Source organism: Argopecten irradians, chromosome 1 (assembly GCF_041381155.1).
Source record: "Argopecten irradians isolate NY chromosome 1, Ai_NY, whole genome shotgun sequence".
NCBI classification, from domain to species: Eukaryota; Metazoa; Mollusca; class Bivalvia; order Pectinida; family Pectinidae; genus Argopecten; species Argopecten irradians.
Window position 1 is genome coordinate 27,356,800 of NC_091134.1, and position 14,063 is coordinate 27,370,862.

Sequence of the window (14,063 nt, forward strand, 5' to 3'; positions counted from 1 at the left end):
CAGTCGTTAAATATCGTACAGGCAGCATGGTTTGTCGTAATCTATTCGTACGAAGAAGGTAACGTTGACGTAAATAATGTGGTGCAAAGCTATTTTTATGCGCGGTAGTGGCGTATTAGTGTCGTTATAACAGTCACACTGAAGATGGTTTTCAAAAAGTTTCAAGATCTCGGTACGATCTTAATGGTCATGGAGGTCGTGGAGAGCGTAGTAGAGTCTTAATCCAGTTTGAAGGGGCCTTATAAGACGAAGAAGACATGAATTGCCAGGATGTCATCGCGATTGCCTTATGAAGGGCAAGATGAACACACGAATATAATTCAACACGAAAATTAACCTACGTATGGTGTTCGGGCAATTTTTTACATGCCAAATATTTTCGCGTCACTCACGAAGTTACTGCCGAAACATGAGAAAGATCCCCGGTGATCTTAAGATGGCTTAAGATGGCCTCGCGAATGGCCCGATGCGCTCACGATCAGTGCCGAATTTGGGAATTTTCTTTTTCGTGTGACCATCCTGTGTCAACTTCGGGACAGTGTGGCGCCAGCATAAATGGCAGACTGCTCAAAGTTGATAGTTATATCAACCAAATAGTTTGGGGTTTACTCTGCTTAAGAACTGCAGTAAAGCACTAACTGCCTAACAGCTCTTGCATGAAATTAAAGGTATTCCATATGGTTCTTTGCCCCTATAAATACAATGGGGACAACCTACGTCACCGGAAGTGATATCGGGCACACAAAAACAATGGAAAAACGCCCGCTTCAAGATGAAAATCGGCTGAAATTATGACATAAAAGCAATGCATCTTCTAAATCTATCGTGCGTCAAAGACAGTGTATTGTTAGAGACTCTGGGAAATTATTAGATATCGTCAAACTAGCTCAGATTATGCAAACACCTCGACACAATATTTTTCGACAACAGGGATATCGGTCACATTTTAATCACTAAAACGTTATAAATTGCAAATAAATAAATTTTGCTGCCACAAAGCTGTCCCGTTTACTAATATGTATTATATGACTGTTGAAAGAAAATATTTCATTCATTATATCTGATAGTGGAGAATCATATACGATGATTAATTAGAAATTATGAAAGTGATATCGGTCACACTTAGAACTTTAGGGGTAACGGTCACATCCAAAGTTACGAAAACTGTGGATAAGACGCCAAAATACTTTTGTTGAATTTATCTGATCTTGGTAGACGATATTTTAACCCCCTATCAGCAAATGGTAAAGCGAGCTATTGAAATCGCTTTTCGTCTATTGCTCTCCATTCGTCCGTCTTTCTTTCCACTGCGTGGATATTGGTCACATTTTATTCACCGAAAATATGTCAAGATTTTGAAATGGTTTTGTCGCTTCGCAAAGATTGCTGAAATATTGCAGCGTTGTTTTCCCTAACTAATCATTCAGGTAAAGAGAAAATACTACCGAGATACATGATACATCATTAACTATTATCGTAACTAATTTTTTTCTGAATACTTTGGTTATTCGTAAACTGTATATTGTTTCGTTTTTGTCTATACATGTATTTGTACACACCCTTTGTTCTTGCATTGTCTTTGCGTGGAATGTTTGCTGAAGCAAAGTACAACTGAGGCAACCCTTACCAAGCAGACAAACTACAGTTGGTAGTAGACTAAAGGTTACACATTGTGCACACGGTGTGAACTACGAGTGGACACGGAGTGCACGAGGTTTAGACTACAGGTAGACACGGAGTGCACGAGGTTTAGACTACAGGTAGACACGGAGTGCACGAGGTTTAGACTACAGGTAGACACGGAGTGCACGAGGTTTAGACTACAGGTAGACACGGAGTGCACAAGATTTAGACTACAGGTAGACACGGAGTGCACTACGTGTGAACACGGTGTCCACTACAGGTGGACATCGTGTCCAGGTAAAATGTCCACTACATCCAGACCACAGACAGACTAGATGATGTGCCACAGAAATATGAGAAAATATGTATTGATTCTGCAGTCTATATGGACTTTGACAGATAGAAATAGTTATTGCGATCAGAAACATAATATTTATTGCAACATAAAAATTGCCGTTAATTACTGGAAATCATTCGTACTGTAATGTTTATTTGAATAGATACATATAAAGTAAAATGTATCAATATATATTATCATACAATTTAATTTATAAATAAGGACGTTAATTATAGACTTTATAAAAGCAAATGAACTGCGTACGGTAAACCACATATACTGGTTATGTCTTATCAATGGATAGTTCCCAGTAAAAACTATTTTTCTTAGCTAGTGATAAGTAGTTTAAAGATGAAATTCTTTTTCGTACGCATAAAGTGATGAACCTTGCGTGGAGTAAGATTTTTAGTATAAGCAAATCGTCGCCAAAGAGATATTTTGATCGGCAAGTTATTTTGATTAAAAAGAATATATTGATGGGCATAATAAAAGCAAGGACATATAAACATAAACAAATTAAATTCTTCATAAAATGTTTAACTATGTATACATGTATGGAATATAGTTTTCTAAACGGCAAGGTGCGCGAAATAGTTTGTATAATACGTATACATTTGCTACATGGAACCTGGCGCGTTGCAAAGCATTGGAAAAATGAGAAATCATCCATAGACGTTAAAAATCGGCATTAGAAATTACACTTTATTACACTCAACCGATTGAGGAACCTGTAAGTACTGGCTTTTTTTTTATTGTCGGGCATGTGACTGCTCGTGAGCATCAACACTGTTCAAAGGACCGATCGCTAAAATGTAGGTCACATGTCTGATAACAAATCAAACAGACAGAATCAAAATAAATCCAACTTCTACCCATTTAAACTGTAGATTCATAGTTGTTGATTAGATTATGAATTTGTCATAATTATTTTAATTCTAAAAACCTCGATAATTTGACAATATCCTATTCTGACCTTCTTTTACAAACCGCGTGAGTTATATGATAACAATATATATATTAATGTATGATCCATACATGTAGTATATTGTTCACTTAAATTTGCCTGCTCGAAAGGTAGACCCCTAGGCTAGGACTGCAGTTGCCATGGTCACTTGGACTTCATACTGTTCCATCAACCACACGGGTATGATAATCTAAATTACCTAACATTGGCCAGAGTGGGGCCAGGGGCCTGGGGCCTTCTTTGGGCACCCTTCAATATGTTCAGTCAAGTGTATCACAGACTAACAACACCTGTATACATGTAGTACCTTATCCAACCCCAGGAGGTCCATTTATAGCATGCTGTACTTAGGTGGCAGCCTCTCTACATACATACATTGTACTCATCACACAAATACGTACAGTTATACAACGATGCTAGTCAATAGGGATATGTGTTTTAACTGGTAGTGCATTTTAATTTATTTATTTGTTAATGAAGCTTTATATATTAAAATTAAAAATAATCTAAATACCAAGTGTATAGTAACTAAAACATTTATTTCAAGATTATTGGAATATCATATTCCATCCAATATCTTTTCATTAATTTAATTCTTTCTACACTGGCTTTTTACATATATCAGAAACCTGATTATCATGACTATGTAGATAAAATACCATATTACAATGTTGAATAAGTACCTAATCTACATTAATTTTGATTATAATATATACATGTATTATTGGTAAATTCAAGGTTGTGACAGACATGCATGATTTACGCATTGTACAGCTACCGTCAGCTCCACTTCACGGCTGCCTGTCATGACAATAATTGAGGTGTATTCAGCATCACTTACTATATGTTTTGCCAGCTAGTTTTTACCCCTCATACCTCATCCCAATCTACCCCCACCACCCCCCCCCCCCCCCCCCCCCCCGGGAACCGGTGTACATGTTTACCCAGGCTCTACAACAAGCATGTACATGTATCTAATAAGAATATGTGCTTATGTGCTTCAAACTCATGAACCTATATGATTTTTAAACGGTAAAGTATATTTGTTTGTCTTAACAAACTTCCATAGAAACAATTCTATAATCACATATTATATAAAGATACTGCCCCCATTCTCATAAAGCCGTGCAAACACAGAAGGTAACGATTCTGCCCCCTGGCCATCTATCGATGGTCACCTTGAGGCACCTGTATAGCTGGATACTGTGGCTTACCTGTATGTTTGACAAGTTATAATTATTGGACCATGACGCAATATACGATCAAGATAACTTGCGGGGTTGGGATCATAAACTTATTGTGTGTACCGGTAATTAAGAATCAAAACAAGCTGAATTGGGTACTTGTAGGTAGACTAGCCACCAATTAGTAGAGGACGTCATATAGTTTGAAGTGGATTTAATTCTGCATGATCTTTTAAAGACGTTCAGTTTTTAATAAAGAATATGTAATTAAGCTATTTTCACGTACAATACTTTTAGAACTTAAAATAGCAAGAAAAATATTATGAAAGTGTATATATTTTAATGAAAGACGATCTACAAGGGTATCGCTAGACAACTGATTGATAGGCACCAAATCTTTTTGTTTAAAAGTTATGTATTACCCGGTATATGATTGTATTACTGATAGCTTATTATAAAAGAAAAAGTGTCTCAAAAGCACATTTGGACTGGTTTTTGCTGCAATTCAAAGTTGTTTTTGACTTGTGAAAATGCTTGATGTAAATGATATATATATATATATATATATATATTTAATGCAATTTACCCATAAAACATTTACTTTTGAAAACGTAATATAGACAATTTAAGATAAGAAATGGAAACTACTGATATAAAATTAAATAGACATATACTTAATGAATATAAATTAATCTTTATTACTTTTGCAGTGAAAAGGTTTTATTCATGTATACTAAAAAAATATTGTATTATATAGTTATATATACTGTACATTAAATTGTAGATGTTGTAATTAAAAAAAATAAACACTTAAAAATTATAATTATGTATTATTTCAAATTGAAGAACTTATTCTTCCCCGATCCCTAACTGTAACACATCACCTTGTCTGTCTAGGTCTCAATGTACCTGGACACGATGTCCACCTGTAGTGGACACCGTGTTCACACGTAGTGCACTCCGTGTCTACCTGTAGTCTAAATCTTGTGCACTCCGTGTCTACCTGTAGTCTAAATCTTGTGCACTCCGTGTCTACCTGTAGTCTAAACCTCGTGCACTCCGTGTCTACCTGTAGTCTAAACGTAGTGCACTCCGTGTGCACAAGGGTGTAACCTTTAGTCTACTACCAACTGTACATCTCCATGGAGTACGTTTCTGTGTTAAAGTAATTATAATCTAAAAACTTCGCAGTGACAATATACAAGAAACTACATAAAACTTAAAGATGTAAAGGCATCCGATGTAAACAAAAGGAAAAACACACTGATCTATAAGCTACAGAAATACGTGAATACATGATAGACAGGGTCACTGAGGGTTTTTAGCTGTTTAGCTGATAGCGTTAGCACAGTTCTACATGTCAGTTCACTAACAATTTCTCCACAGATTTAACACACAGTAACGATTGAAAATGTACTTAAAATATATCTTAAAAACAATAGCACAAATGATCATATGCAAACAAATTAATAAAACAAATCAAATGCGCTTGGTAAGTATACATATAAGGGTTGCAGTGAAAAAGTAATTATATGTATATGAATGCTTTAAAGCATCGTGGTCGTCAAATAATTTCAAAATAGCCAAATATTCATTATTTTGTGATCTTATCTGTCTCAAAATGAGCATTAATAAATACAATCCTATGTTAAAAATGATTATCAAAATATCTATATCGAACAAGTTATTTGTTAATTGTATGTTTACATGGTAACGACTACCGCGTTTTCCCATTGGTGCATTATGCACAATAAGAGAGAGAGATATATGTAGTACTTATAAAATTCCAGAAAGGTTCATTAAGTATTAAGCTCACATGTTGAATTTGAACCATAGCAACAAGTCCATCTATTAGAATCAAGAAAGATGACTTTCTAAACATCTAAACATGAAATTTAAAAAAGAGCCTTTATACTCTCTGGCAAATACATGTAGCGGTATCGAAATAAATCGATTTCGGATTGATTCCGAAATCTGTTATACATAACTGGATTATGAAACCCCTCCAGTACTTTCAGAGAAATAACAGATATAAAAGACGGACGGATGACGAGCAATGAGGGGAAGGCTATTTTTATAGCTTGCCAACCATTTGCTGATGGTGGGTTAGAAAAATCAATTAAATAAAAGTATTTTGGCGGGGTATCCATTGGAGTTGCATGAATGCGTAAAATAACGACTACATGTACAATGCTGTAATATTCAGTTTTCGTAACTTTGGATGTGACCGTTACCTCTAAAATTCTAAGTGTGACCGATATCACTTTTATAATTTCTAATTTAGCACCGTCTATGTTTCTCCACTAGCAGATGTAATGAATGAAATATTTTCTTTCAACAGTCATATATTACATATTAGTAAACGGGACGGTTTTGTGACAGTAAATTTTATTTATTAACTTTTAACGTTTTATTGAATAAAATATGACCGATATCCCTGCTGTCGAAAAATATTGTGTTGAGGTGTTTGCATTATCTGAGCTAGTTTGACGATATTTAATAGCTTCATGGAATCTCTAACAATACACTGTCTTTGATGCACGATAGATTTAGAAGATGCGTTGCTTTTATGTCATAATTTCAGCCGATTTTTATCTTGAAGCGGGCGTTTTTTCATTGTTTTTGTGTGTCCAATATCACTTCCGGTGACGTAGGTTGTCCCCATTGAAATATGCAAGACTATATGAAATAAATTTGTTCTGTGTTCAGCAATGGGTAAAACATGCATCCTCTGGTTGAAAAGACTGAAATAACCCCATCATAGTATATATATGTCTCGGAGGCAACATACATCCTAGCATTACATTATAGTAAAGATTAATGTTACTATTGTCGTGAGGACGTTAAAGTAAGAATTTAAAACTTCTTGGGAAAATACAGGTGTTTACCCCATATCTACGACTGTATTAATGGTTTATCTCATGCAATACACTCATGTTATCTGAGACTATATATTACAAAGTTACCTATACAATACAAACTTGTGATGTCACGGTCAAAAACATTACTGTTCGCTCAGTAAAATGTTAACAACATTTTCAGAAAAAAGACTGTTGCTACCAAAGAAACAAACAATGGAATTTGTATGAAAATTGACGAGCAGTCACGTTTTTCTTCAAACTTCTTTCAAAATGGTGGGATATCATTATTGTAAAGTTGCAAACAAAGTTATGAGAGAAAACACTCTTTAATATGTGGATATGAAGGATAGGAATAGTTTTGAGATCCTAAGCGAGCCTTGGGTTTTACAACATTATGAGATTCTCATGTAGGATATCCCTATCGTCTATATACCCAATTACCCATATACATTATGTATGTTTAATCATTTCAAAAAGAAAGATCACTAATTCTTTTGCGGGAATTAAAACGTCTTTCACAGCTTATGACTCTTTCCCTGAAATCAGAATGCTATGATATTAGAAATATAAGGAAGTCATCTGAGCTATTTTTTCAGTTTCTGGTAATTTCTTATACACAGGCTGTCAGTCCATTTCCCAGTATAATAGAGATATGCATATCGTACCTTAGGGACAGTGTCACTGAAGAGAGTAAGAGAGAGTTGATTTATTCCTTACTACAACAATTTGATTCACCCAATTGTGAAATTTAAACATCATTGAGTAAAAAGCAATGACAAATTAAAGTTTAAACCTTAGTTACACTTACACTTCATAGTCCTGATAGAGTTTCCAGTTCTGCACCCTGTAGATGTACAGAATGTCAAAGCGGGTGTTGTCCAGTGTCTCAAAGAACTTCTCCCGAAGTGTCTTAAACTCAGGCGTCACTCGGTCCAACTCCACCAGTTCAAATCCATGAGAAAGATCCCATGGTACAAAGTTTGGGGGTTTACTGATCGGGTCCACCACTTCCAGACCGACTGGGCTGAAACCGGAGGAAATAAAATAAAACAAGAAGCTCATAAGCATTAACGGTCACCTGAGTTCGGAGATAAATGAAACAAAGACATATATACATGTACACTGTATACTGGCCCTTGAAATCAGTCAGTGATTTTATAGATTTTACTTTTTATTCTACGAAGAGTATTTGCTTCCATCAAACCTGTAAACTTAAAAAAAGATTTTTTGAAATTAAGATCATTAGATTTTGACACTGTTAAGCCCCACCCCTCTGTTCCGCAAGTGGGTCTGCAAGGACCGATATGGATATTAAAACGCTACATTCCAGGCAAATAATTCTAATCAAGTTTAACTCATTAACTATGAAAATAGAGCAAATAATGTTCATTAATGGTTTTTTCCTATTTAAACTAAATAAACGTGATTCCCCCTCCCACCAGAGGGGAAACGTGATACCCCAGGGTCTCATAATTCACTTTTTTTATAAACACCTTAAGACCTTTCAATCTACAAAGAGTATTTGATTCTACCATTTCCACAATTTTAGAAGAAAACTTATGAAGTTTTAGCCTATTTGACCACATTTGGACCCGCCCTTCAGCCCCCAGTGGGTCGACCAGGACCAATATGGATATGATGTTAAAATGCTATCTCAGGCTAATCATTCTAACCAAGTTTTCAATGAAAATTGAACAAAAAATCCTCATAAATGTGGTTTTCCTTTATAAACTATAGTAAACTTTACCCTCTTCCCAGGGAGAAACACAATACCAGGGGACATATCATTCACAATTTTTGTAAAGGACCTTTTTAAGACCTTTCCATCTATGAAAAGTATTTCATTCTACCATTTCCTGAATTTCAAAAGATGATTTCTTAAGTTTTAGCATATTTGACCCCTTTTCGCCCCACCCATAAGGCCCCTGGGTGTCAGTCATAGGAAATTTGTTAATATGATTCAACGGCCATCTCATGCTGATAATTCTGACAACATTTGACTCATTTCCTATTACAAATGACCAAAATAATGCTCAAAAATGTGTTTTATCTACATTAACTATAGTAAACTTAACCCCCTCCCCAGGGGGAAACGTTCACCCGTTTGGGGTAAGACAGGAGAATTTCGACCTGAGGGGTAATATTTTGAAGTTGTCAAACATGAGGCTATAAGTGAAAGATATGTTAATAATCAAACATGGGTATATCAGGTGGACAAGGATATCTCGAGTGTAATGGTTTGGTTTGTCAACTCTCAGGACCTCATGAAGGCCAAACAAAATGTTACACTCACACTCTCACTGTCCACTTGACATACCCCATTCTCTGTGCCAGGGTTTCACAAAATGTAATGCCTTTCTTGTTTACACAAGTTTGACAGTCTTTGGGACAATTAAGAGTACCTTTAAAGGCCCACTACCTTTCCGGAGAAAAAAATAAAGGTTTCTTAAAAACATTATTATCATAAGAAAATACATATCGATGGCCTTAGATGAGGTAACAACACCAAACATATGCAAGATTTCCTGCGTAATATATGATAACTGTGGAGATTCATGTCGCTGTTTTGCCGTCTGGTGCAGTGACAGTCAACTACCGCGCGGTGTTTAGGTCAACGACGGGAATCATAAGACGACCCGCGTTAAAAAAATTAACATACTATTTACTTTAATTAAATTGTTCAGAAGATGATGATCAGTGTAGTATTAACGGTAAGTTAATAACTTTTGCGACTCTACCAAAGTATCGATCTCGTTTTACATTCCCATTTTAAAAATTAAAAGCCGTTTCGGAAAGGTAGTGGGCCTTTAAGGAGTGTTAATTGATGATGTCAATGAAAACTGGAAACAGCTAGGTGGAACACATAACCCCAACAAGAGGCCCAAAGGGCCTTAACGGTCATCTGACTACCTTGGCAATAGTAAAATTAATTTCATATGGTGTCACTTTGTCAGGACCATGTCAGGATCATTTTCCATTTCCTTGAACAAATTTTATTTCAAACAAGAGGCCCAAATGCCTTAACATGTAGGAATTTAATTAGATATAGTGTCATAGTAGCCTTCTTCAATTTGGGATCAACCAGAGATGTAACAATCCATGTCAGGATCATCTCAGGCAGGTTTCAGCCAAATCACACAAGCAGAAGTTGAGAAGAAGTTCAAAATGTGTTTTCAAGATGGCGGCCATCTTGGATTTCGGATCGACCCGAAAATATCAACACTTTGTCGGGACCATGTCAGGATCATTTCATGCAAGTTTCAGCCAAATCGCACCGATAGAACTTGAAAAGAAGTTCAAATGTGTTTTCAAGATGGCGGCTGTGGCGGCCATCTTGGATTTTGGATCGACCTAAAAATAACAACACTTTGTCGGGACCATGTCAGGATCATTTCATGCAAGTTTCAGCCAAATCGTACTAGTAGAACTTGAGAAGAAGTTCAAAATGTGTTTTCAAGATGGTGGCTGTGGCGGCCATCTTGGATTTGAGATCGACCCAAAAAATAACAACACTTTGTCGGGACTATGTCAGGATCACTTCATGCAAGTATCAGCGAAATCGTACTAGTAGAACTTGAGAAGAAGTTCAAAATGTGTTTTCAAGATGGCGGCTGTGGCCACCATCTTGGATTTCGGATTGACCAGAAAAATAACAACACTTTGTCGAGACCATGTCAGGATCATTTCATGCAAGTTTCAGCCAAATAGCACAGATAGAACTTGAGAAGAAGTTCAAAATGTTTTTTCAAGATGGCGGCTGTGGCGGCCATCTTGGATTTCGAATCGATCCGAAAAATACCAACACTTTATAGGGACCATGTCAGGATCATTCCATGCAAGTTTCGGCCAAATCGCACTGGTAGAACTTGAGAAGAAGTTCAAAATGTGTTTTCAAGATGGCGGCTGTGGCGGCCATCTTGGATTTCAGATCGACACGAAAAATAACAACACTTTGTCGGGACCATGTCAGGATCATTTCATGCAAGTTTCAGCCGAATCGCACCAGCAGAACTTGAGAAGAAGTTCAAAATGTGTTTTCAAGATGGCGGCTGTGGCGGCCATCTTGGATTTCGGATCGACCCGAAAAATAACAACACTTTGTCGGGACCATGTCAGGATTATTTCATGCAAGTTTCAGCCAAATGGCACTGGTAGAACTTGAGAAGAAGTTCAAAATGTTAAAAGTTAACGCACGGCGGGCGGCCCACGGAGCACAGCACACGGCGCACGGCGGACGACGACGGACGAAACATGACGACTATAGGTCATCCTGACCCTTCGGGTCAGATGACCTAAAAATGAGAGTAAGTGAGAGAATGTCATAAACCACATAATCATTACAATCAAGGCTCTATCTAGTTCCATCAATGGTCGTTATTTTTAAGGAACTAAATGCCAGACACCTTTTACCACTAAGCCACAATTTCTCAAAGGTCGAGAGCTAGGGATAAAATGTCAAACACCTTAATCACTAACCAGCAATGACCCAGAAGTGGAAAGCTAGTGGTAGAATATTTTCAGGAGCCACTTCACTACAAAGTACAGATAATATTAATATACAGGTCATGAAATATATATATGTTGATCATATGGACGATATACACTCAAAGTTAAATGAATGATATCTTAACAAATTTCTTATTTTACTTCCATCTGATAATTTATTCATTTGGTTCTTACTATTTTTTGTTTTTGATGTCCTCCATGGACACAAATAATGGACGACGACAGAGATCCCTTGTCTTCTTTGTCTCCAGATTCACCTGACGGAATGTTCTGAAGTCAATCCTGTATTTGAATCGATAATCTTCCCTGGTAAACAAGTATGTTGTCTGTCCATACTTATACTTCCTTTCAAGGGTTATCTGGAAGTTTTTCTGAAATAATAATTAGAAATATGAGAAACAGTCAACAAATGCTCTTGAAATTTACGTTACATGTATACATGACCAGGTGAGTTTCATAACATGTTTTGCAGTATACACTGAATTAGCGCCCAGGGCATTTAAATAATTGTAACAAAGGGGGCGCTTATTAGAGAACCAAAATGTAAGCTGTAAACAAAAATTCAATCATATTTTAAATCTTTCTGTACTCATGGTACATTAATCTGTAAACATGCATAATTGCATATGCCTTTTATCCTTTGAATGCTAATGTAAGAGGCATCACATGTTGCAAAACATTGTTAAACTAGGAGATGACTATATAGGGCGAGGGTCGCTAATTACGGTGAACTTAATTACTGCTAAGCCTCAACAACAGATAATCCTGTAACAAGAGATTCCAGAAGGATCTTGGCGCCCACCAAAGAATGATCTATTTCTGACAATGGAAAGAGGGATCTTTTCCCTGCTTTTCAAACTTTTTCAAACACACTACATATAAAATTTTAGACAGATCGCTATAGTACTTTCTAAGAAATAGTGGTAACAAACTACAACAATGAAATCTAAGATGGCTGCCGGTTGGCCATCTTGTTTACCGATCAGTCCCGAAAGGCATTATGGATCAGTCCTTAAAGGTACTATGCACAACTAGGGTACAAGGGGAAACTATGCATGGAATTTGAGAAAGATCCCTTCAGTACTTTCTGAGAAATAGCGATAACAAACTTTAACTATCAAAATCCAAGATGGCCGTCGGTCGGTCATCTTGTATACCGATCGGTCCAAAAATACAATATGCACAACTAGTGTCCTATGGGAACCTATATATGAAATTTGAGAAAGATCCCTTCAGCACTTTTTGAGAAATAGCGGTAACAAACTTTAACTATCAAAATCCAAGATGGCCTCCTGTCGGCCATTTTGTTCACCGATCGGTCCCAAAATGCATCATGCACAACAAGGGCCCTAGGGGAACCTATATATGAAATTTGAGAAAGATCCCTTCAGTACTTTTTGAGAAATAGCGGTAACAAACTTTAACTATCAAAATCCAAGATGGCCTCCTGTCTGCCATCTTGTTCACCGATCGGTCCCAAAATACAATATGCACAACTAGGGTCCTAGGGGAACCTATATATGAAATTTGAGAAAGATCCCTTCAGCACTTTTTGAGAAATAGCGGTAACAAACTTTAACTATCAAAATCCAAGATGGCCGCCTGTCGGCCATCTTGTTCACCGATCGGTCCCAAAATGCAATATGCACAACTAGGGTCCTAGAGGAACCTACATATGAAATTTGAGAAAAATCCCTTCTGTACTTTCTGAGAAATAGTGGTAACAAGAATTGTTAAAGGACGGACGGACGGACGGAAGGACGGACGGCGACGGACCACGGACGAAAAGTGAATTGAATAGCCAAAAATCAAAGATAAAAACACAACATGAAACTCACAGTTTCAAACAGTTGCCATTGGTTGGTGTCATCCTTCCAGAACCACCTCCACTGTGTGGTAAACGCTGGTTTTTTATCCTTGACCTCCACATAGGATTGTGTGGACAGACGTCGTACAGGAAGGCTCTGAGGATCGTCCAGCAGAACACCATCTTGTTCATACACCACGCCCCTCATACCCCTAGCATCACTAACACATACATGGACCATATAGGCAGCATGGTTATCAATCAAAATCTGAAACAAACACAATAATGAACAGAAAAAATCCAACTGTTTTGGAACATTTCTAAGATATTTTGATGAATACTTCAAGTCAATATATGTTGGGTTTTTTTTTAAATTAGATTGGAAAGTCCCCTATATTTGTATCTGTAGAAGATGCATATTAGAAAGGCCAATAAACCTAAATCGCTCACCTGCTAGTACATGTAGGTAATTATGGTGACTAATTCAGTCCCAAAAAGAGTCGATGATTTCTTCATGTTTGACTGTGGTAAACTTTAAATGATTGATGCTCATTTCACTTTATTAAACACATTTGTAGTCCTTCATTCCAGCAAGCTACTGACCCATTATCATGTATCTAGACTTTTAGTTATCGATGTTTAAGGACTTTAGCCTATTTGACCCCTGTGACTTTTAATGAAGATCAAGGGCATTAATTTGAAGAAATTTAACCTTCTCCCCAGCATGCTATATCCCCAATATCAAGTCTCTGGATTACTTGGTATTTTATAATAAGAGTGT

At 36.7% G+C, this 14,063-nt stretch overlaps 1 protein-coding gene across 3 annotated transcripts in view; it reads right to left on the bottom strand.

Moving 5' to 3' along the window:
• LOC138322634 (uncharacterized) overlaps positions 1 to 14,063 on the bottom strand; it is a 37,302-nt gene that overhangs the window by 9,761 nt on the left and 13,478 nt on the right. For all 3 annotated transcript variants that reach the window (XM_069266645.1, XM_069266628.1, XM_069266636.1), the window contains exons 6-8: positions 13,314 to 13,550; positions 11,650 to 11,846; positions 7,778 to 7,993 (exon numbers count right to left, since the gene is read on the bottom strand). In XM_069266645.1, coding sequence (XP_069122746.1) covers positions 7,778 to 7,993; positions 11,650 to 11,846; positions 13,314 to 13,550 — 650 coding nt within the window. The remainder of the gene's footprint in view (positions 1 to 7,777; positions 7,994 to 11,649; positions 11,847 to 13,313; positions 13,551 to 14,063) is intronic.